Genomic DNA, 21978 nt, shown 5'->3' with positions numbered 1-21978 from the left:
TGCACCTAGGGGTTTTAAGCAGTGTGGGGAAACAAGAGGACCCTGTGAAACCCATTTAGTTGGACAGGCCCACGTACTTCTTGTCATGTACAAACCTGGAAGCACAAACACAACACTTGACTAATGCCCCCGTCAGACCCCGGGTGGCGTTCTTACTGCGCTGCTGCGACCGTACAGCGACCAGAAAATGTACAAGGAAGCAGTAAGGACGCCATCCCAATCTGACGGGGGCATTAATGGTTTCACTTGACGGTTCGGTGGGTTGTTTTTATTTTATTTTATTAAAACCGTTATCACTTCAGACATTTTATCCCAACCTAGACTAATTAAGTTTGTTTGTAATTCTTAGACCACGGTGGATGGTTGGTTGGTTGTATCCCTTCATAACGGCTGGTTTTCACATGTCGTATCTTAAAGTGATGCGACTGGCTTCCTTTACCCCCCCCCACCATTTCATTTCACTTTATTTAACATATGCGGTGGGGAGGGGGTAACCTGTAGGTTCTCCAGTTTTATTACAATGATCATGCGAGTCTCGACTTATTCTCAGTAGTATATAAAATGTGTTTTTTTTTTCTCTTTTTAAAAAAACCCCAAAACATTTATTAGTTTTTTGGGTGAGAATTCCATTGTATGTTTAGGTAAATCAAGCCTTACTTTGAATATGGTTTATAATAACATTTGGGGCGAAAATATTAATGTATCTTTACAATGCGTAATATATTAGATAGGCTTGTTCAAATCAATTGGGGCGTTTGATCACAAGTTCCGAATAACAGGTCATTGAGTCAAGCGGCATGGTTTAGAATCCCCGCTTGTACGTGGCAAGGAGTAGGATCGCCTGTCCAACCTCGAGGGTTTTCCCCGGGTCCTCCGATTTCCTCCACGCGAAAGCGATTTATTGAAATAAAATTGAACCATGTGTTAGTCCCGAAATGATCTAGATTGTGTCGAGCGGACGTTAAACGGACGTTAAACCCCATTTATCTCTCTCTCTCTCTCTCTCTGAAATCAATTACCTATAAAATATACTTAATTTTTTGATAATTATTCGAGTTTATGTTATTGTGAATATAATATAACATTATTTTAAATTATGTTTTTTTTTGGTAAAAATGAATCTTTCTCTTCGCTGAATGAATCTCTTTAATTGAATTAGTCTAATATTCCCAAGAATAACGTTATTATCATGCGCCTTCTTCATCACATATACTGCTCGGCTAGCTTCTAGCAACATCGTCTGGTGATTCCATATCGAATTTAAGAATTTAGTCCATAAATCCGGAAATATATCTCAAGGCGACCCAATAGTTCTATTAGCCATGTCGTCTTAAAACGGGTTTATTTGAAACTGTGTTCATGATGACACGGGTTGGCTGTTATTTATTTTCTAACACCTCATGGCATTTATTAACTAACAACCTGATTCCTAATCGAGCAAAATTGTTGTAACTTAGTGCTACGATACTTCTGGAAACGTATACATGGCATTTATTAACTAACAACGCGATTCTTAATTGAGGAAAATTGTTATAATTTGTGACTTAGTACTACGATATTTCTAGAAACGTATACATGACTATCTACATTAAACGTAATTAATTTTTTTTTTTTTTTTAAACAATATTTTATTCAGAAAATTTTGGATTGGGGAACAGGCTTAGCCTATGGACCCCCTCTCCATAGTATACAAATACAAACATTAAAATACAAAATAATAGTAATAAATATACAAGATAATTGAAATTTGATGGCTATTTACATTATATACAAATTTCACAGCCACAACAATGTTTAAATTCATAATTCATGACTTTAAAACCTCTTGGAGATGTCGAGAAAATGATGAACTGCATTAAATATCTGTGTTGCCTTATAGCTATCTTTTACGCCGAATAATAGGGAGTTAATATTGTGATGTTCTGGTTCTAATTGAAAAATAGTTTGAGAACGGGCATCTGAATGTAAGGAGCAAACTAACAGAAAGTGTTCAGAGTCTTCAAAAAAGTGACCGCAATCGCATGTAGGAATGTCCGAAATATGCCTTAGAAATTTATGTCCGTTTAAATCACTGCAAGAAAGTCGAAGTCGAGAATGGAGAATTTGATTCTTCCTGCAACCAATATAGTAGACAGATGGAACAGAGTTGTCTATAGCTCGTAATTTTGATTTAAAAGAAGAAATGGTAAGTGCGTTTTTGGTAGCATTATCAAGGTTATTCCATTCTTTAATAGTGGATGGTATGAATGTAGAAGAGAAGAGAGTTGTTCGGCAAAAATAATCTGGTAAATTGTTTTGGTTTCGTAGATTGTATGAATATGATTGATTGCAAGGAATAAGTTTAAATAAATAGTCGGGAGTAAAATGATTTAAAATTTTATACATTAATATTAGTTTGTGTCGCCTTCGTCGTTCTTGCAGTGATATAAACCCGGTCTCCTGATATATTAACTTATGACTGGTACCCTTTACAGCACCGCATATAGTAATTAATTGAACAATATGTTAAACATCCACAGAATAGATAATTTATGACCCATAATTAATTACAGAACAGATAATTCCTGACTCCTCCGGTGTCATTAATTATCAAGCCTTTGTTTTATTGAGGTCGGGGGGAGGGTGGGGGGGCGTAATAACCGATGTACGTCCATCGAATAGGCAGTGGTTCTAAAAACCTTAGAAACCCTAGACTTTAATTAAATTTTTCTGAATAATTATAAAATATTTTATATCTTTCCACGGTTGCTCTTTTTCATCTGGAGGGTTAGATGGCCGAATTGTTAGCGCGTGTGCGCTGTATCATAAGGTCTGTCATTGAGTCAACTAGCGGGGTTTCGATTCCCCAGTTGTACGTGGCAAGCAATAGGGTCGCCTGTCCATCTTAGTGGGTTTTCTCCGGGTCCTCCGATTTCCACCACTGCTAAAGACACATACGCGCAAGCGAATTATTGAAATAAAATTGAACCATTTTAGTCCCGAAATTACTTAATTTGTGTCGAGTGGACGTTAAATTGTATTTTAATATTATATAGTCAATTACTAAATGCCATATAAGAATTTCATCTTTCTACAGAGTAAATGATTGCTTTTTTTTATCTCACACCTGATTTGTGTGATATGATATATCTATAGAGAGAGAAAGAGAGAGAGAGAGAGAGAGAGGGAAATGGGGTTTAACGTCCACTCGACACAAACTAGGTCATTTCGGGACTAACATATGGTTTAATTTTATTTCAATAATTCGCTTGCGCGTAGGGGTCTTTAGCAGTGGGAGGAAACCGGAGGACCCGGAGAAAACCCACGAGGTTGGACAGGCGACCCTACTCCTTGTCACGTACAACCGGGGATTTGAAACCACGCCAGTCGACTGAATGACAGACTTTATGATACAGCGCGCGCACGCTAACCATTCAGCCATCCACCCCCCCCCCCCCCCCGAGAGAGAGAGAGAGAGAAAGGGTGGTTAATAAAATACCCTAGTCGCTACACGAAGTTTCAATTTCTTTCTTCAGGTCTGTTAACGCGTGTACAATACTTGGTGTTGTACATTACAAGATCCGTTATAACAGCCGAACCGCGGTGCCAAACTACGTGAGTTGAGAAGCCAAACTTTTAATTATACGAGAGAAATAACCCGGTTCACAGATGTCAATCTGCCGTCGCGGAGTAATTAAGTTTTGAATTAGGTCTACAGCTGAAGTGAAAACATTGGCTTCACGGATGGCGCGGAGGAGTGAATGGAACTGTTTAATTACTCTTATATGATTAGATGTTTTTAATTGCTTTCATCGTATCCGTTGATTGCTCATGAAAAAGCTCATTTTTCTTATTACTTAACCAAACTAATTCTCACATTTTTTGGGCTCGTTTTCAGCCTGATTACTCCCATTCTTTTACCAGCCGTGTCATTGAATCTATATCCGACATTGAACAGAATTGATTAAGTTCTAGAGAATAGAAATGCTGTTTCGATTTTTTAGTTTTTTTAGTGGTAGATGGAGATATATTTTTTATCTCAGGAATCAATGTTTTATTATTCTGTTGATTCTCATCAAGTGACAAGGAAAACGATGTACATGACATTTATAAGATGTGCCCGTCTGGTATAAAGTTTTTAAACTTCAAGCTTTATAACTTGATCAAAAAAATGAAATGGAGTTTTACGTCCTACTGTTCTGCTCCGACTTGGCTAATGATGACGGGCATACGCCATACAGTGTGCTGGGTGCTATGAGGGAAGTTTCGCCCGGACAGCGGCACAATGGCCTAATGAATTCCAACTGCCAAGGGATATTTTACATGTACGTCAATGTATACACGAGTCTTCGGTTTTTTGTCCCATCCGAACGACTAGACAGCTGTCCTTGTCAGGCTCTCCGTCCTGCACCACTGTCATGCAAATACACGGACATTGAATGGAAAAGTATACCCTTTTAATCCAATTCAATTTTTGTGGGGTTTTTTTAAAACTGATATTAGTATGCCTTTGTAAAAGTGTTTTACCGTGAACTCTGACATTTTGAATTGTCTGTGTCATTGCGTCCTATTGCTGTACAGTCTGTTAAACTACGAACGAAATTAAATGAAATTGAACGTCCTACTTTTTTTTTGCGCCTAACGAAGACGGGCTAACGAAGACGGATATCCATTCCGAGTACTATGAGGGAAAACTGTTGCCTGGACAGCGGGACTACGGCCTACTCATATTTCGAATTCCAACTGACAAGGGGTTGTTTCCGTGCACGTCAATGTGTAATCATGTCCTCGGTTTTTCGACTCATCTCACTATAAAAACAGAGAGTTCCGGGTTTATTAAACAATGAAGGCTCAGCGAGAACAGGAAGGTAAAGTCTCACTAACTAGGTGGATCCAATTTGAAGAAGGATCGATGTCCAGCCCACACGTTGGCGTGCACGTAAAAGAACCTTTGGCACTTATAATTATATAATGAGAAGCTGAAAATGGTGACACAGCGCAAAAGTGAGGTGCTGTCTAACTAACTGGGAGGTTTCAGGTTGATCCCGATGTTGACCGGGAAAGTATCTCAGGATTTCCTGAGCTCATGTGTACACGTTGGCGTGCACGTAAGGAACCCCTGACAGTTGCATGAATGTATAGAGTAAGCTGACACACCACTTCCCGGGCAAAATGTCCCTCATAGTACACTGCATGACGCTAAACCCGATTTTATTGTCTTGCATGTTTGTTGACTTCCCACCTCGTTGTTTTCCTCCGGGTCCTCCCGTTTCCTCCCACTGCAAATATTGAAATAAAATTGAACCATATGTTCGTCCAGGGTCTGGATACTTTAATTAATGTCTAATTAATAATTTAGATTTAGCTCTTGCATAATGTATGTTTAATGTTTAACTTAAGTACACTAAGGCGCGGTACTTTGATAACTGGCATCGTCTTGATATATTTGGAAATAACGAGTATTATGTGAATGTCCGTTGGTCTACTGAACGCAAATTAAATTGGAAGGAACACTCTATTTTCCATTTGGTTTATGTGAATTAAGAAATGATTCTGATGACATTTAGCTATTATTGGTATTCAGGAATTGTTTTTATTCGCGGATGAGTAAAATAGGAACCAATTCAATGGATATTTTATATATGCTCACGTTGGAAAATAAATTTTAGTTATTATCCGCAGATGAGTAAAATAAGAAACGAATCAATGGATATTTTATATAGGCTCACGTTGGAAAATACATTTTAGTTAAAAATCACCATATCATATTGGACATTAAAATAGTCATTTATTCAAGAGAGACGAAAATTGAATGGACGTTTTATATAACTTTGGAAAATATTTCTTTTTTATTTATCATCTCATCATATTGGGCAGTAAAACAGTTATTTGTTCAAGAAAGACGATGAAAAATGAAGCTTTGTTTGGGTCAAAAATAACAATTTTAGATTTGATTGCATTTTATGAGATGATTTGTTTAGTATGATGGCAATTTGACATCGTTCAATATTTGTTTTACATCCATAAAGTCGGTCTTTATATATTTTGAGCGATTGTGTGTGAGTGAAAAAGAGAGAGAGAAAGACGGAGAGAGAGACAGAGAAAGAGAGACAGAGATAGAGGGACAGAGAGACACATAGAGGGGGTTAACGTCTATTCGACACAATCTAACTTAATCTAAGTCATTGCAGGACTAACATATGGTTCAATGTTATTTCGATAATTCGATTGCAGGTAGAGGTGTATAGCAGTTGGAGAAATCCTCTCATCTGATATATAATCAACTCGTTACAATGTGGACTAGCTCCCATTTATCAGGGTTAATTACGCCTAGTTCTTCCAGCAGCGCGATATTCCAACCACCTTGACATTCGACAGAAGGTTACATCCCACCCACTAAATGAATTCGTTACCATGGTGACAGGGTGTTTAATGTCGATTGCAGGTGCCGACGGTAGATACGAAATGTCAGCCATATAATTGGATTTTATGATCAAGACGGAGAGAGAGAGAGTGAGAGAGAGAGGTGTTAATGTCCACTCCACACCAACTAGGTTTTTTCGGGACTAACACATGGTTCAATTTTATTTCAATTATTAAATTCGCTTGCGCGTAGGGGTCTTTAGCAGCGGGAGGAAACCGGAGGACCCAGAGAAGACCCACAAAGTTGGACACGCGACCCTAGGCCTTGTCACGGACAACCGTGGAATCGAAACCACAACAGTTGACTCAATGACAGACCTTAAATGCAGCGCTCAGATCAAGATCGATGTAAACGCTAGATATAGGTCAATGGGATTATAACTCGTTAGCTTTATATCTCCATTATGAGTAGCTGACCTTTTCACTTGACCATCGACAATAATTACTCGACTGCTCCTTATATACACTTACTTCAATATTTCCATTTATTAAATAGTACTTTTCTACTAATAAGATCCTGGTGATATACGGCCATCTGGTGCCCCGATCATCATTTTAATCTCCCTCGGTTCAACTGAGCTGTCAACCGGATATTATTTCCAGATTTACTTCCGTCCAGACGCTTATGTTCAGCTAGTTAAAAGAAATAATAAACGACTACCGTTAAAAAAGGTTCAATGCTTTTATCCCCCCCCCCCAGCAAGCGCCTAAACGGATCGGCTTACATAGGACCTGCGCATTGCATCAATATTTGAAGTAAGTTGGTGGTTTCAGCTAGGATATATACATGCGCAGTTCATATTAATCCTTTACCCTGATTGTCCTGTGCAATGAACCATTAAAACAGTACCAATCTTTGTAACGTGTGCACACAAATGAAACAAAAATAGGATGGAACAGCGTCTAAGCAATTGGTTTGGACGAGAAACCGAAGTCCACATTGGCGTCTAAATAACCGTGACAGTTTTTATTCGAGAACAAGTAGTGGGAAACGCCCTCTTAGCAAACCGATCTGATTAACATACCTCCCTATTTCGTTTCATTTTTTATAGTTCAAAATTTCATTTTACTTGTCTTCACAACACAAGGATCTGGAAGAGTTGTTATTTAACACGCATTCTGGTTGAAGTGAGGGATTAGCCAATGAAACCACCCGATTAGATTTTATTACATACTTCGAGAAGGTATTTGTTGAGTAATAAAACCTTCTAGTAGTTTATCGAGGGCTGGCCGTCCTTACCGCACGGTACAAATAAAACCTTCTAGTAGTTTATCGAGGTTCGGGTGCTTCCGGAGTCCAAAATGGCCGCTTTATATAAATAAGAATTTTGAGGATAACTAACCCGAACCCTAACTCTAACCCTTTTTAAAAGACTGAACTTGGGTCTAATTTAGTTTTTACTTCTCTTAAAAGGGTTAGGGTTAGGGTTCGGGTTAGTATTCCCCTAAATACTCATTTGTATAAAGCGGCCATTTTGGTATGAGTTCTGGCTTGTTCTGGGACTTGTTGCTTCTAGTGGTGATAATATTTGTACCGCGCGGTAAGGACGGCCAGCCCTCGATAAACTACTAGAAGGTTTTATTACTCAACAAATACCTTCTCGAAGTATGTAATAAAATCTAATCGGGTGATGAAACGGTCTGTTACGGCGAGTTCTTGGTGTGCGATGCACGGAATTGTGGGTAAACCACTAGAAACGTCAACGCTGATAGATTTATCAATTTCTGACGTCATAGGGTCAAAAGCCGCTGGTGCGACCTTCCACTAGAACCTGTCAGATCTTCATGTAGTGAAGGCCATCGAAAGTATAACAAAACAAAGCGAAATATAGATCTGTATTGTAATCAGATTGATAGCTAACTACATTATGTATGAAAGTTGTCATTAGCCCAGTTTATAGCTGTATTCGTAAAACACTGAAACATTTTTATATTTGATGGAACAAGGACCGTATTATTATTCTAATAAATTTAAAGATTATTATGAAAATATCATGTGTGTATTTTCAAATGTTGGTTTTGACAATATATAGATAGATGTGACAACAGGGAGTTGATCTTGCTTGCCCTCTATATTAAAAATTACTCCATATCCAGGTGAAATATAACACAACGTCTCTAAAACTTGCTGGAATGGTTGCTGAACTAGCGCCAATTATAAACATCACACGTGTATCATCCCCTCTCAAGGAGAGACCCGATTAACAGACAAATGATAATTATATATACACGACACTTCTAGTTCGTTTATTCCATATAGTAATGTATTGTAATCATGGCGCTCGATCTTTCGTTCTTCCACATCAACAGATGATTTGGCATGTTGTGTAGTCAAATATCGTGGAGGATTGTGAAGCAAGCTGTCATAACGTGCTGTCAGATCATCACTCAAATAATTCCCGGTTTGAGCGCCAAGGGACTGTGGTTAAGTCACTCTACATATCAATAGGTTTAACATCTTCACTGGTTTAACGTCCAACTGTTCTGCTCCTATACTGGGCTATAAATGCTATAATGAAGACGGGCATACGTCATACAGTGTGCTATGAGGTACGTTTTGCCCGGACAGCGGCACTGCGGCCTACTGTTATACTGACAAGAGGGAACTACGCCTGAAAATCTGGATGAACTTTCTCGGCCAATGCAGGGATCGAACACCCGACCTCCAGGCTAGCGAACTAGCGTCTTACCCACTTAGCCACCTTGACCCCCACACTCTTAACGAGTCATTGTCGCTTTAATGCAAAAATGCAACAAAATTGTGTTTGATCCGTTTTCGCCGGATATAGAATATCGTCGAAGATTGCTTTCTGCACACAGATATCCATCTAATTCATACTTCGAGAATAAATCTCTGGCCTAAATAGCCGCCATATCAAAAAAATAGTATACGTAGGAGAAAAACACTTCCTGTTTCGCATTTAGAGGGGAATTAATGTTCAATAGACGTCCTGAGATCATTAGGACCCAAGACGCGTTACTTGCGTTAGCGTCGCGTGTTCTAACGTAAAATCTCAGGACATGTCTATTGGACAAAGAGAGAGAGAGAAATGGGGTTTAACGTCCACTCGAAACAAACTAGGTCATTTCGGGACTAAAGCTTGGTTCAATTTTATTTTAATAATTTGCTTGCGCGTAGGGATCTTTAGCAGTAAGAGGAAATCGGAGGACCCGGAGAAAACCCACGAGGTTGGACAGGCGACCTTCTCCTTGTCACGTACAACCGGGGAATCGAAACCCCGCCAGTTGACTCAATTACAGACCGTATGATACAGCACGTGCGTGCTAACCATTCGGCCAACCAGCCCCACGTACAGCCGGGGAATCGAAACCCCTCCAGTTGACTCGTATGATACAGCGCGCGCGTGCTTGCTAACCATTCGGCCATCCAACCCCCCTCTGTGCATGTCAAGGGATGTGTTCAATACCTGTGCATGTCAAGAGTATGTTAAATGCCTGCACCATATTAGTAATCAGTTTACAACCGGGATTAAAGAAGTGTTAAATACAATAAGACAACAGACAGTCTAATATTCAATAGATTTAAGAGAACCGAGACTTTAAGTTCGATCAATTTACTTGATTTAAATGTCTGGCCGAGCAATCGAACAGGGATAAAGTAGAGCTAGACTTTGATCTATCATCAGATCAAAGTCAGATTTTATTTTAAGCTTCGTTTGTTGAAAGTTTGTTCCGTTCAAAATTAAAGACGAACTAATTACAGGCGGTAAATTAGTATACCCCTTAAAATGAACAACTGTTTCATGTTGCTTTCTTGATGTATTGAATAGACAAGACATTGGGTTATACGTCTCGTCAATATAATAAATCAGTAATTTTGAATCGAAGAGAAGGTTATTGTCGTCTATGTACACGTGTTCTATGATTGGGGGTGGTGGCTGATGGTTGGCGAGTGCGCGCTGTATCATAAGGTCTGTCAATGAGTCAACTGGCGTGGTTTCGATTCCCAGGTTGTACGTGACAATTAGTAGCCTCGCCTGTCCAACCTCGTGGGTTTTCTTCGGGTCCTCCAGTTTCCTACCACTGCTAAAGACCCGTGCGCGCAAGCGAATTAATGAAATAAAATTGAACGATATGTTAGTCCATAAATGACCTAGTGTGTGACGAGTGGACTTTAAACCCCAATTCATTCTCTCGTTTCGTTTTTTATAGCTTAAAATTTCTTTTTACTTGTCTTTACTACACTAGGATCTGGAAGAATGGTTATATAACAGGCGTTCTGATGGATGTGATGGATTAGCCAATGAAACGGTCTGTTACGGCGAGTTCTTGGCATGCGTTGTCTGAACTGTGGGTACTGCATGGCATATCCCCGTCTACAAGAGCCCAGTCGGATCCGAACAGTAGCACGTTAAACACCATTTCAATTCATTTCATTTCGTATCCGCGAAATCACAACTAGCCCTTTATGGCAATTCTCTGCGCAAAACTTTTGTCTGCGATATCACCCTGGCCGGAAACGGATGTAAACGCAACAATTAGAAAAAGAAGTAAATGTTATTACTTCTATTCATTTCTTGAAAAACGGGGCAACACGTTTTTAACACAAAGGCAACCATAATAATAAGAGAGACTTTTTATTTGAAATAGGAGAAAACGTAATCTACTTCCGGAAACTTCATATTACAGTCCTTATAAAACAACCATAGAACAATAACTGCTAATTTACAAAACATCGCTAAGGATTCTCTGACATTAACAAACAAAACATTTTGGCTTCATAAATATATGGTGTAATCCAAACTCGCTTTAGGCGCATGGCAATTTTGCTGTTTAATTCAATTATGTTATTTTTTTCTTCCTGTTATTACCTCAAATACACAGTTTTAGAAAGAAATACGAACACTGGAAAGACGAGATTTCTTCCTTGTTTTTATGTTGCCATGGAATTTCACTTTACAAATTGTCTTCCTGTTTTCTTACGCTGTTTCTACAACAAAATGTGTGCTTTTGTTTTTTTCTGTTTTTAGGTTTTTAAGACAATGAATCATTCAGATAGAAATGGAATGAAATGGGGTTTAACCTCCTAATGTTCTGCCCCGAACTGGGCTAATGAAGACGGGCATACGCCATACAGTGTGCTCTGAGGGAAATTTTGCCCGGACAGCGGCACTACAGCCTACTCTAATATCGAATTCCAACTGTCAAGGGATCTTTTACGTGCACGCCGATGTGGTAACGGGACCTCGATTTATCGTCCCATCCGAACGACTAGACAGCTGTCCTTGCCAGGCCCTCCGTCCTGCATCACCGACAAGGGGGAACCACGCCGGAAAATCTAGATAAACTTTCTCGGCCAATGCAGAGATCGAACACCCGACCTGCAGACTAGCGAGCCAGCGTCTTTCCCACTTAGCCACCGTGATCCCCCCTCTCCTCACTCAGATATAGAGTTCGTGTTTATGTAAGAGTGTAATCACAGTTGTATAATTACAGGTTGATGTCTTGCAATCTGCTAAACATTTTCCGAACGACGAAAGTCGTTAATTTGGTGACATTTAATTGTTGTTTTCATGTAGAATTAATCTGAGGCCTGGTGGAAGCCGTTCATTACACAGGATAAACGACTTAGCCCAAGACAGATAAATACAGCTTGGCTTTATATAAGGTGTAAGACGGTTAATTATTTTGTCGTACATGACAAAACAACCCATCATTAGTTTTTAGAACTCACACACAATGGACTGATGTTTTATTAGCCATATATACAGTCGGTTCTTTTCTTCAGAAAAAAACAAATTAAATTGGAACTGAAGGGACTGAGATTTATTGTTTTGTAAAAAGATGAAATAAAATGAAAAGAAATCGGATTTATCGTCATACTATTCATCAGCAAAAACCGAGCTAATTAATGAAAAGTCGCCAGGGAAATTTTGTCGGCTTAATCTTCGCCACTTTCCATGTGGGGCCAACCAACCAGTAAGTGGGTTGCCTCGTTTGTCGTTCCAGACGCGTTTCTTTCGCCACTGACAAGGGGAATCTCCCGTCCTGCACCACTGACAAGGGGAATCCCCCGCCATACACCACGACAAGAGGACTTTCCCCGTCCTGCACCACTGACATGGGGGAATCCCCCGCCCTTCACCACTGACACGGCAGAATTGGCCTGCACGCGTAAAAGATCCCTTGGCAGTTGGAATTCGAAGTAATAATAGTCCGTAGCGCCGCTGTCCGGACAAAATTCTCTCATGACACACTGCATGGCGCGTGTTCTTATACATAAACCCAATTGGCGCAGCAAATCATAATGTTAAACCCAATTGCATTGTAAAGTTTGAACAATCAACAAGATATCGTATTTTCCTACAAGGTTTCAAACATTGTTATATACCATCCGCTGCTTCAGCGTGTATTAACTTGTTCAACATGAAGATTAAGATGTTCTGTCAATATTAACTCATAGACAAGTAGGCCATTTGTCAATATGTAATCATTCAACAATGTCATCACGTTCATGATATCCGATAATACCAGAACCATCGTGATTTGTGTTTGTTACATGTGGGTCTCCGGTGGAATTATGCAATATTTTGAAATGGATTCTCTAACGGCTTACTTTGCTGTATGAACTGGGCTAATACCGACGTAAATACTCCATGCACACTGTTATGGGGGCGATGTTGAAATGGGGGCGATGGGGGCGATGTTGAAATGGGGGCGATGTTGAAATGGGTTCTCTAATAGATTACTTTTCTGTATGAAATTTTCTAATGCCGACGTAAATACTCCATGAAAACTGCCATTCGGGTAATTTTGCCGAGGCAGTGGTCGTTCTGTTTACACCTCATACATCTGACCCTTAGTTCACAAAGCATTCTCAGGCTTAGAGATACATTATGTAAGATTTAGATAAAGAGCTAGCCATTCTTGCTATAATAGTTCGAAAAAAGATAATGTGAAATGAATAATTTGAAAATTGCATTCAAATTACTCTATTGCGAGCGAAAATATTAGCCTTGAAGGTTTGACAAGACGTGTGCAATAATTTCAACCACCGTACTGGTTGTTCGAAGCTAAGTCTCGCTCCTCCATTTTTAGCTTAAATCAAAATATGGCTGAACTGTTCTAATCTATTTAATAGCGGAGAAATCCGATGCCATCGAGAGTATTTATGGCCGGGATAAGTTAATTAATGTCTAATTAATAATTTAGTAACATGTAAGGCCTACATGCTCTTGCATAATGTATGTTTAAATTAAAATTTACTCAACTTTCAATCACTGTTCATAAGAAATATCTTTGATCCAGAACACAAAAAATTGCATGTTTCTTATTGATGTATTTGATACATTAAAACAACAAACGTTTTATAAAGGGCTACATTGTAGTTAAAATATAGCCAACAATTTTGAGTAAATTATTAACTTAAGTCTGAGAATGCTTTGTGAAATCAGGACCAGATGCTTTGCAATTTTACAATGTATGCTATTAAACATCGAACGAAACACCATCACATGAAAAAAAAAATATATCGCATCAAAATCAGAAGCAATAAAACAGCAATAATTCAAAATAGCACACAGATGAGAAATGGTTCTATGAAGAAAATGCATTTGTTTAAAAACAAAATATAATAATCAAATAATATATAGCCTCAATAAATATATGTCGTTTGTCATAGGAATTCGATTTTTTTTAAATGTTTTGAATCAATTATTAAATATATGTAGCATTGCGCAATGAATAAATTTAATTATGGAATTACATAATCCTTTACTGGAGATATATACTACAGTATTACCGATGGCCTCTTATCTGTTGTCATTTGGAATCATAATACATTTGAAATGGGGGCCACAGTGGGTAAGGCGCTGGCTCGCTAGTCTAAAAGTGACGTGGTTTCCCCTTGTCAGCGGTGCAGGACGGAGGGCCTGAAAAGGACAGATGTCTAGTCATTCGGATGATACAAAAAACCGAGGTCTCGTGTATACATTTGCGTGCACGTAAAAGATCCGTTTGTAATTGGAAGGTGATATAAGAGTAGGCAATGGTGTCGCTGCCCGGGCAAAATTTCCCTCATACCTCACAACACACTGTATGGCGTATGCCTGTATTCATTAGCCCACTCGAAGCAGAACAGTAGGGCGTTAAACCCCATTTTAATTTCATTTCATATGTAAAGTGAAATAAGTATAGCTATTGAAACACAAATATACAAGATTACAATAATTGGCGGTGTAATAAGTGTCGTATTTCATTTGAGTTGGGGGTGAGGGTGAAAATGGCCGAATGGTTAGCGCATGCACGCTGTATCATTGGTAATTTGTCTTGACCAGGTGTTTGTGTTTTATATGGAAATCGAGTGTGGAGATGAGAGGAGATGGTGGGGGGGGGGGCTGGGTGATATTATCTGATTAAACTACGTGCGAACTGAAATGGAATTGGATTGATCATCGTTCGTTTCTCTGCACCAACGGGGCTAAGGAAGGCTGACATTCGCCACGAGGGTCACTGTGTCAGGGCAGTGGCGAGTCAGCTAATTCTTCATCGAATTACAACTGTCAAGGGATATTTAACGTGTACACGGGACCACGACCTTTCCGAACGACTGGATGGTATTGGACAACTGACAAAGTGAAGCCAAACTCGCAAATCACAGGAACTTTCTCGGCCATCCCCGGGATCAAACCTTGGTCATTCGGGTTGGTGAGCCAACACCGGGACCGAACGGACCTGGGTTATTCGCCTTATGATGTCGAAATATTGACTGTTCTCAAAATACATCATGGGATTTCAATTACATGATCAAACATCTCCACCGTCGGAATTTATTAGATTATGTACACAGTCGCAGTTACTTATATTTGTAGGATGCGGCTTGGAGCATGTAGTAATTACATCACAGACAACAAGTTACACTAAGAAATACTAGTAATTCTATTGCATGTTTGAGTTGAAACTCTACTTATTTAAGCTCTTCCGATCTATGATGGATTTTTTGCACGAAATGCAAACTTTGTTAAGTCTTGTTTAACTGCTGTTACAAGGTTTTCATCCATCGGTTTGCTTTGGCGGTGGAAATTCAGCACCAAAATACGTGTATAACAGGGATTCATTGTTCTTCTAGAAAATGGTATTTTAAAAATGCTGATGACTCTGCTTGTGGCCTTTTGCCCCGAGTTTACATTTAACCCCTTTGTCTTCTGAAATCCAAGTTAAAATCATATTGCTAGTATGTCATTCCGAAGAACGGTTACTTCCTCTGTCCCTTTGAAGCTACACCTAGTGAAATATGTCGTGCATGAAGCAGATTATGCGCAGTCTGTCTTGTTCTACTTGTGTGTATGTTCTGGTTAATACGCTGAGTTTCCCCCATTGCTAAAGATCCCTACACGCAAGGAATTATTGAAATAAAATTGATCCGTATGTTAGTCCCGAAATGACCTAGTTTTGTGGAGTGGACGTTAAATCCCATTTTTTCGTTGTTATTAATTAATGGTTATGGTCCGCTTCTACCGACGGTGATATCGCAGACAAGTCTTATTTTTCATTTTTGTTATATTAACGCACACGCGTGGGAAACCAGTGTAAACCCACGAGGTTGAGAAGGCGCCCCTATCACATACGCTCACACCAGGGATCGAAAGCCAGGGGTGACCAGACAGCTAGAGGTCGAAGTGGGGCACTCTAGACCACTAGGCCATCCCATCCACACCCTCTCTCTCTCTCCCCCTCTCTCTCTATCTCTTAGAAATATTGTATGATTTTATACCTCGTGTATACCCCCTGTTCTCTAACGTGTATTTATGACCATAGATGTTAGTAGCGTTACTAGGGTTTAACTCAACTCCTGTATTGATTGGCTGAAATAGAAGAAGTCCTGTATGTGTTGAGAATTAACACCCTATCCATGTATAGCTCTATATCTTCTGTCTAGGTTGCCACGATTATACCACCTATAGTCATTATCACTCGACTATCAGATAGAAGAATCCTACAGTAGATAGAACTAAATCGTCGTGTCTTCAAGTCGCATGTACAGTGCTTATCATATTGGTAAACCGTATGACCATTGAGTGCCTTTAGATTTGTCGTGTGTTATCGTTCTGGAATCCACACACACACGGCATTAATCCACGTTTCATACAACCGTTACGTATATTCAGAGATCAGTAAGGTGGTTGTAACAGCATGGCACCAACTAATCCATGACCGAAAGATGAAAAATAGACAATTATCTTATAATAGGAGTGTGGATAATCGTTCTGGGTAATAAGTGATAATTGACTTCGGTGTATAAAAGTGTGTAATCTATTAGTACTGTGGTTAGTTTCGTTTTTAACAATATGAGTTGGAGTCGTCTATTTGGTGCGTTTGTTTTCGGGTGTATATGTGTCGTCTTTAGCCGCGCTAAACGGCTACCTGCCGCAGAAAATCAAGGTATGTTTTTTTTTGTAGTCTTAAACATGATATAATAAACATTACCTTCTAGTGGGTATTTGTAATCTTAAATAATTTCCAAACGATGCGTTCCCGTCAGATAGCACTATAGCAGTATTCAGTGGTCCCCATCAAAAAAGCAATATTCGGTGGTCTCTGTCAAAAAGCATTATTCGGTGGTCCCCGTCAAAAAAGCGGTATTCGGTTGTCATGGCAAAAAAGCAGTGGATCCGCGACCAATTAGTATTTGGTAAAGAGTAAGCCTATATGCATATGTCACGGGTTTGATATTTTCTTTTTTGCATTCAAAAGCTAAATATATTTATTAAAACAAGTTTTAAAGGACATCTGAAAGTTGAAAATTGATAATTATGTTGTATTTATTTGTTGTACTGACGCCTTTCCTTTCAAATTGGGGGGTTAGATGGCTGAATGGTTAGCGTGCGCGCGCTGTATCATACAGTTTGTCATTGAGTCAACTGGCGTGGTTTCGAATCCCCGGTTGTACGTGACAAGGAGTAGGGTCGCCTGTCCAACCTCGTGGGTTTCTCCGGGTCCTCCGCCCAACCCTGCTAAAGACCCCTATGCGCTGGCAAATTATTGAAATAAAATTAAATACCATATGTTAGTCCTTATATGACCTAGTTTGTGTCGAGTGGCCTTTAAACCCCATTTCTCTCTCTCTCTCTCCCCCTCTCTCCTTTCAAATTAAATAGTACCTTAAAACGTATTTTAACTTTTACAATGACTGTCCCCTGTTTCATTGGGGTATGCGGCTGATTTTGTTTGAATGTTCAGCCTCCATTGTACTTGTTTTATTTTCTGACTGGTCATTTGTTGGTTTGGTTGCTTTGTGTACTAAATGGTTGTTATGCGTGATCTGCCTTTCTTGTAAATCATTCAATATAATCGAGAAGAATCGTCTTGTTTCACAAATATGGATTTGTGACAAATATGCGACCGTGCGCTCACTGCCATCAGTGTATCTAAAAGGTGACAATAAAGGTCAAGGAGTTTTAATTTCAGACGAGTAACTCGATACTCGGTTAATTTGACACCGTCCTGGAGCAACGTTCCCGTGTGTTTCAGTATGGTTAGAGACATTCTGTATCTCGATCGATGCTTCGATATTTTTTTATTTATTGAAATTAAGATAGAAGTTTAAAATGACCATCGGGAACAGATAAACAGCATGTTTCTAGACTCTGTTCTAAGAACTACAATCATCCGTGTATTAGCATGTTGATCAATAATTACATGGTTTTTTTATCACATCAAACAAATTCGTTCTATTTCAAAGTTTCTTTTTGTAGTTATAAACTCAACGAATCGTCTGAGTAAAGCCGATTTCCTGGACATAACAAAAACAGTTGATTATGTTCTTTTGACTCGTTCTGTTATGTATATAAACCGCTATAACATCTTAACATGGTGTAACTGTTCTATTTTTCGGACCCGCCTGTTGCATCACTCTGTTGGAGACACACACGTGCATTTTTCAAATCACTGATCGATACGAAATTGTGATGAGTGAAATAAAGATGCCCATGGGAAGGATCAATAAATGACCGCTCTCTCTCTCTCTCTCTCTCTCTTTCGTTTTTAATATCCCTTTACCACTGGACTAATGACCTAGTTTATGTAAACGTCTCTCTCTCTCTCTCTCGTTCTCTCTCTCTCCCAACCTCTCTCGTTTTCAATACCCATTTACCACTGGACTAATGTCATTGCCCACCCCCGCTCTCTCTCTCTCTCTCTGCTTTTAATATCCATTTACCACTGGACTAATGTCATTGCCTCCCCCCCCTCTCTCTCTCTCTCTCTCCCTCTCTCTGTTTTTAATATCCATTTACCACTGGACTAATGTCATTGCCTCGGCTGGTGATTTTATAGGTCTGGAGACGGTAGTAGCGATATGAACGAGACATAAAAACAAATGAACGACGAGAAATCTACCATGATATTACTCTCAATCCGTGTTTAATATCCTGGACATCACGCCACATCTCATTAAATGATTGGCCCTAGAGCTAGAAGAACAGTCTTGGTCAAGCCAGCTTCTTAAAAAAAAAACCTTAAGAGGCATTACAAGTCTGGAGTTCTACGATGAGTTGTCGTTGAACCACCTTCTTTCAAAACCTAGTAGGACGTTAAACCCCATTCCGTTCTTAAATAACTTAAAAGTGGCGTTACAGCTACGCAAATTGGTAGAAAAATCGTTTCCAATTTGCAGTGAAATGAATTAGAGTCTAACGTCCTACTCTTCTGCTTTGACTGGGCTAATGATGACGGGCGATTTGTAGTGAATTGAAATGAAGTTTAACGTTCTACTGTTCTGCTCCGACTGGGATAATGAAGACGGGTGATTTATAGTGACTTGGATTTAAATGCAATAAATAGGAATTTTCTGCCAGACCATCTTTAAGATCTGCAACACTGTCAGTGATGCAGGACGGAGGAAATGACAACGTTGGCGTGCACGCAACACAACCCTTAAAAGTAAAAAAACATAGTTGGAAACGTTTCATACATAGCGGCATCCCCTGCTCCTGCTTACCCATTATGGAATTTCAGTGAGCACACAAACAGATATACAGTTGGGCCTCGGTTGTTTGTCTCGGCCGAACGACTAGACACTGTGGTTGAAAAATCCAAAGGAACAATTTGAACCCGAGAACCGGGATCTCCCAGTAAGCTACCATTGATTCTCCTATTTTTAATATTACATTAACTACATGTTGTTTTCTTGTTGAAAGTTTTAATTTCTCTTTAAGTGGAATACCTCCGGGATATTCAGATCTCGATATTTTTTAATGAATTCATAACGAGTTCATGTATTGTGAGCCAGAGATCTGATAACTACTCATAAGGATTCGTTAAATACATGTACCAATTATATTTATATCATAAAGTCTGACATTGAGTAAACTGGCGTGGTTTCGATTCTCCGGTTGTACGTGACAAGGAGCAGGGTCGCCTGTCCAAACTCTTGGGTTTTCTTCGGGTCCTCCATTTTCCTCCCACTGCTAAAGACCACTACGCACAAGGGAATTATTGAAATGAAATTGAACCATATGACCTAGTTTGTGTCGAGTGGACGCTAAACCCACCTCTCTCTCTCACACAATTCTATGGAATGCAATTACTGCTTATTACTGAGCGACGTTCGCCAAGGCTTCTCTAATTGTTGTCAAGCAAAAATGACTGGAGAAGCCTAGTGGAAACGTCGCTCAGTCACAATTCTATGGAATGCAGTTACTGCTTATTACTGAGCGACGTTCGCCTAGGCTTCTCTAATCGTTATCAAGCAAAAATGACTAGAGAAGCCTAGTGGAAACGTCGCTCAGTCACAATTCTATGGAATGCAGTTACTGCTTATTACTGAGCGACGTTCGCCTAGGCTTCTCTAATCGTTATCAAGCAAAATGACTAGAGAAGCCTAGTGGAAACGACGCTCAGTAATAAGCAGTAATTGCATTCCATATTGTGACCTGTATATAACAAAACGAAGAGAAAAGGTTGATTGTACGTTTGACATTTCAAAACAAAAAAGAAATGATAAACTTTAATTCCAGTGACCATTTTCTTCATCACCAAGAGGGTTATATCAATTTAAGAATGACAGGACGTCAATTTGATTAATGAGAACCGAAATGTCATTCTTGATTATAAGTTGTGAAATATTTTTAATCCCAAGTTTTGGTGGTGTGTAATGATTTAAACATCCTTTCTGCTGGTCTCAAGAGAATTAACATCCTGGACAAATAAATCTCGTCATGTGTCCTGAATTACCACGATATATCCACCTCGGTTCGGTAATATCCCCAAAGGAATTAAGCGGTGTATTAAACCAGAGGATAAAATCCATTAAAGGGATTTATCTGTGGAAATACTGTGGGTGAATAAAAGACCTAGTTAATTCTGTTGTCAGTCAAATTCACACCAATGTGAATTATTGCGTTTATTGTAAATTTTGTTTTCCTTTGATGCTTAAATGAAAAGATTTTTTTTTCGAGGATTCACTTTTATTTAGCATTTCATAAATACTGAATAGTATACTTGTCTCTCTGATTTGCCCACCCTCGCCCTGTGGATGTATGTATTGGGAGTCATAGAGCGTTCACCATGATAGAGAGCTGTAGGACAAAAAATTGTTTGTTTTTTGTTGTTGGGTTTTTTTGTTTTTTTTGGGGGGGGGGGTGTCTTTCTTTCTTCTTCACTCCTCCACCACCCCACCCCCTCCCAACTGAAACGGCCCTGCAAATGATTCTGTGGTCACCTGAAAATATAATGATTATGTGAAAGATGATATCAATGTTACCCCCATAATGGTTGCTATGGCTATTTTAGTCCTTGTCAGTGAGTTTGGATGGCCGAATGGTTAGCACGCGTGCGTTGTATCATAAGATCTGTCATTGAGTCAACTGGCGTGGTTTCGATTCACCAGTTGTATGTGACAAGGAGTAGTAGGGTCACCTGTCCAACCTCGAGAGTCTTTTCCAGGTTCCCCGGTTTCCTCCCTCTGTCTCTCTCTCTCTCTCTCTCAGACTAGTGAAATTTCATGTTGTTAAATAGGTGAATAAAATATAACACTAGCTAAAAGAAGTAGGCCTCTATTTATAGTAATAAAGGGTTTATTACTCAAAGGTTTAGTTTGTGTGTCGTGCGGTCATCCTGGAGTTGCTGGTACAGTACGATTTGTTGATCAGTATTTCTACTAACAAAAAGGAATAAAGCACCATTATAGCAATACATTTGTTGATTCTCTCTAACAAAAGCGTAAAGCACCATTACGAACATTACGAAAGTTAATATTCTTAGATATACAGTGTGTAAAATACAGGATGCAAACGAAAACATAAAGCACAAGAACTACAATTTGTTGAGTAGTATTTCTACTAAAACAACATAAAACGCCATTGCCACAATTTGTAGAGCAGTATTTCTACAAAAAATACCATAAAACGTCATTGCCACAATTTGTAGAGCAGTATTTCTACCAAAAATACCATAAAACGTCATTGCCACAATTTGTAGAGCAGTATTTCTACCAAAAATACCATAAAACGTCATTGCCACAATTTGTAGAGCAGTATTTCTACAAAAAAACATAAAAATTCATTAATACAATAGCAGTATTTCTACTAAAAAAGCATAAACCGTCATTACTTCAAT

General features: G+C 39.1%; 1 protein-coding gene across 9 annotated transcripts in view; it reads left to right on the top strand.

Annotated features, from left to right (window-relative positions):
• Nucleotides 1–21978, top strand: part of LOC126810233 (suppressor of lurcher protein 1) — a 413673-nt gene that overhangs the window by 362815 nt on the left and 28880 nt on the right. The window contains exon 1 of one of the 9 annotated variants that reach the window (XM_050535230.2): nt 16321–16803. The exons of the other annotated variants lie outside the window; for them this stretch is intronic. Within the exon in view, the coding sequence (XP_050391187.1) occupies nt 16710–16803 (94 nt within the window). The 5' untranslated portion in view covers nt 16321–16709. Of the gene's footprint in view, nt 1–16320; nt 16804–21978 lie in introns of those variants that run through there. 9 annotated transcript variants of the gene reach the window in all.

This window comes from Patella vulgata, chromosome 2 (genome assembly GCF_932274485.2).
Source record: "Patella vulgata chromosome 2, xgPatVulg1.2, whole genome shotgun sequence".
Classification (NCBI taxonomy): domain Eukaryota; kingdom Metazoa; phylum Mollusca; class Gastropoda; family Patellidae; genus Patella; species Patella vulgata.
This window is presented reverse-complemented; position numbering and strand designations above follow the sequence as displayed.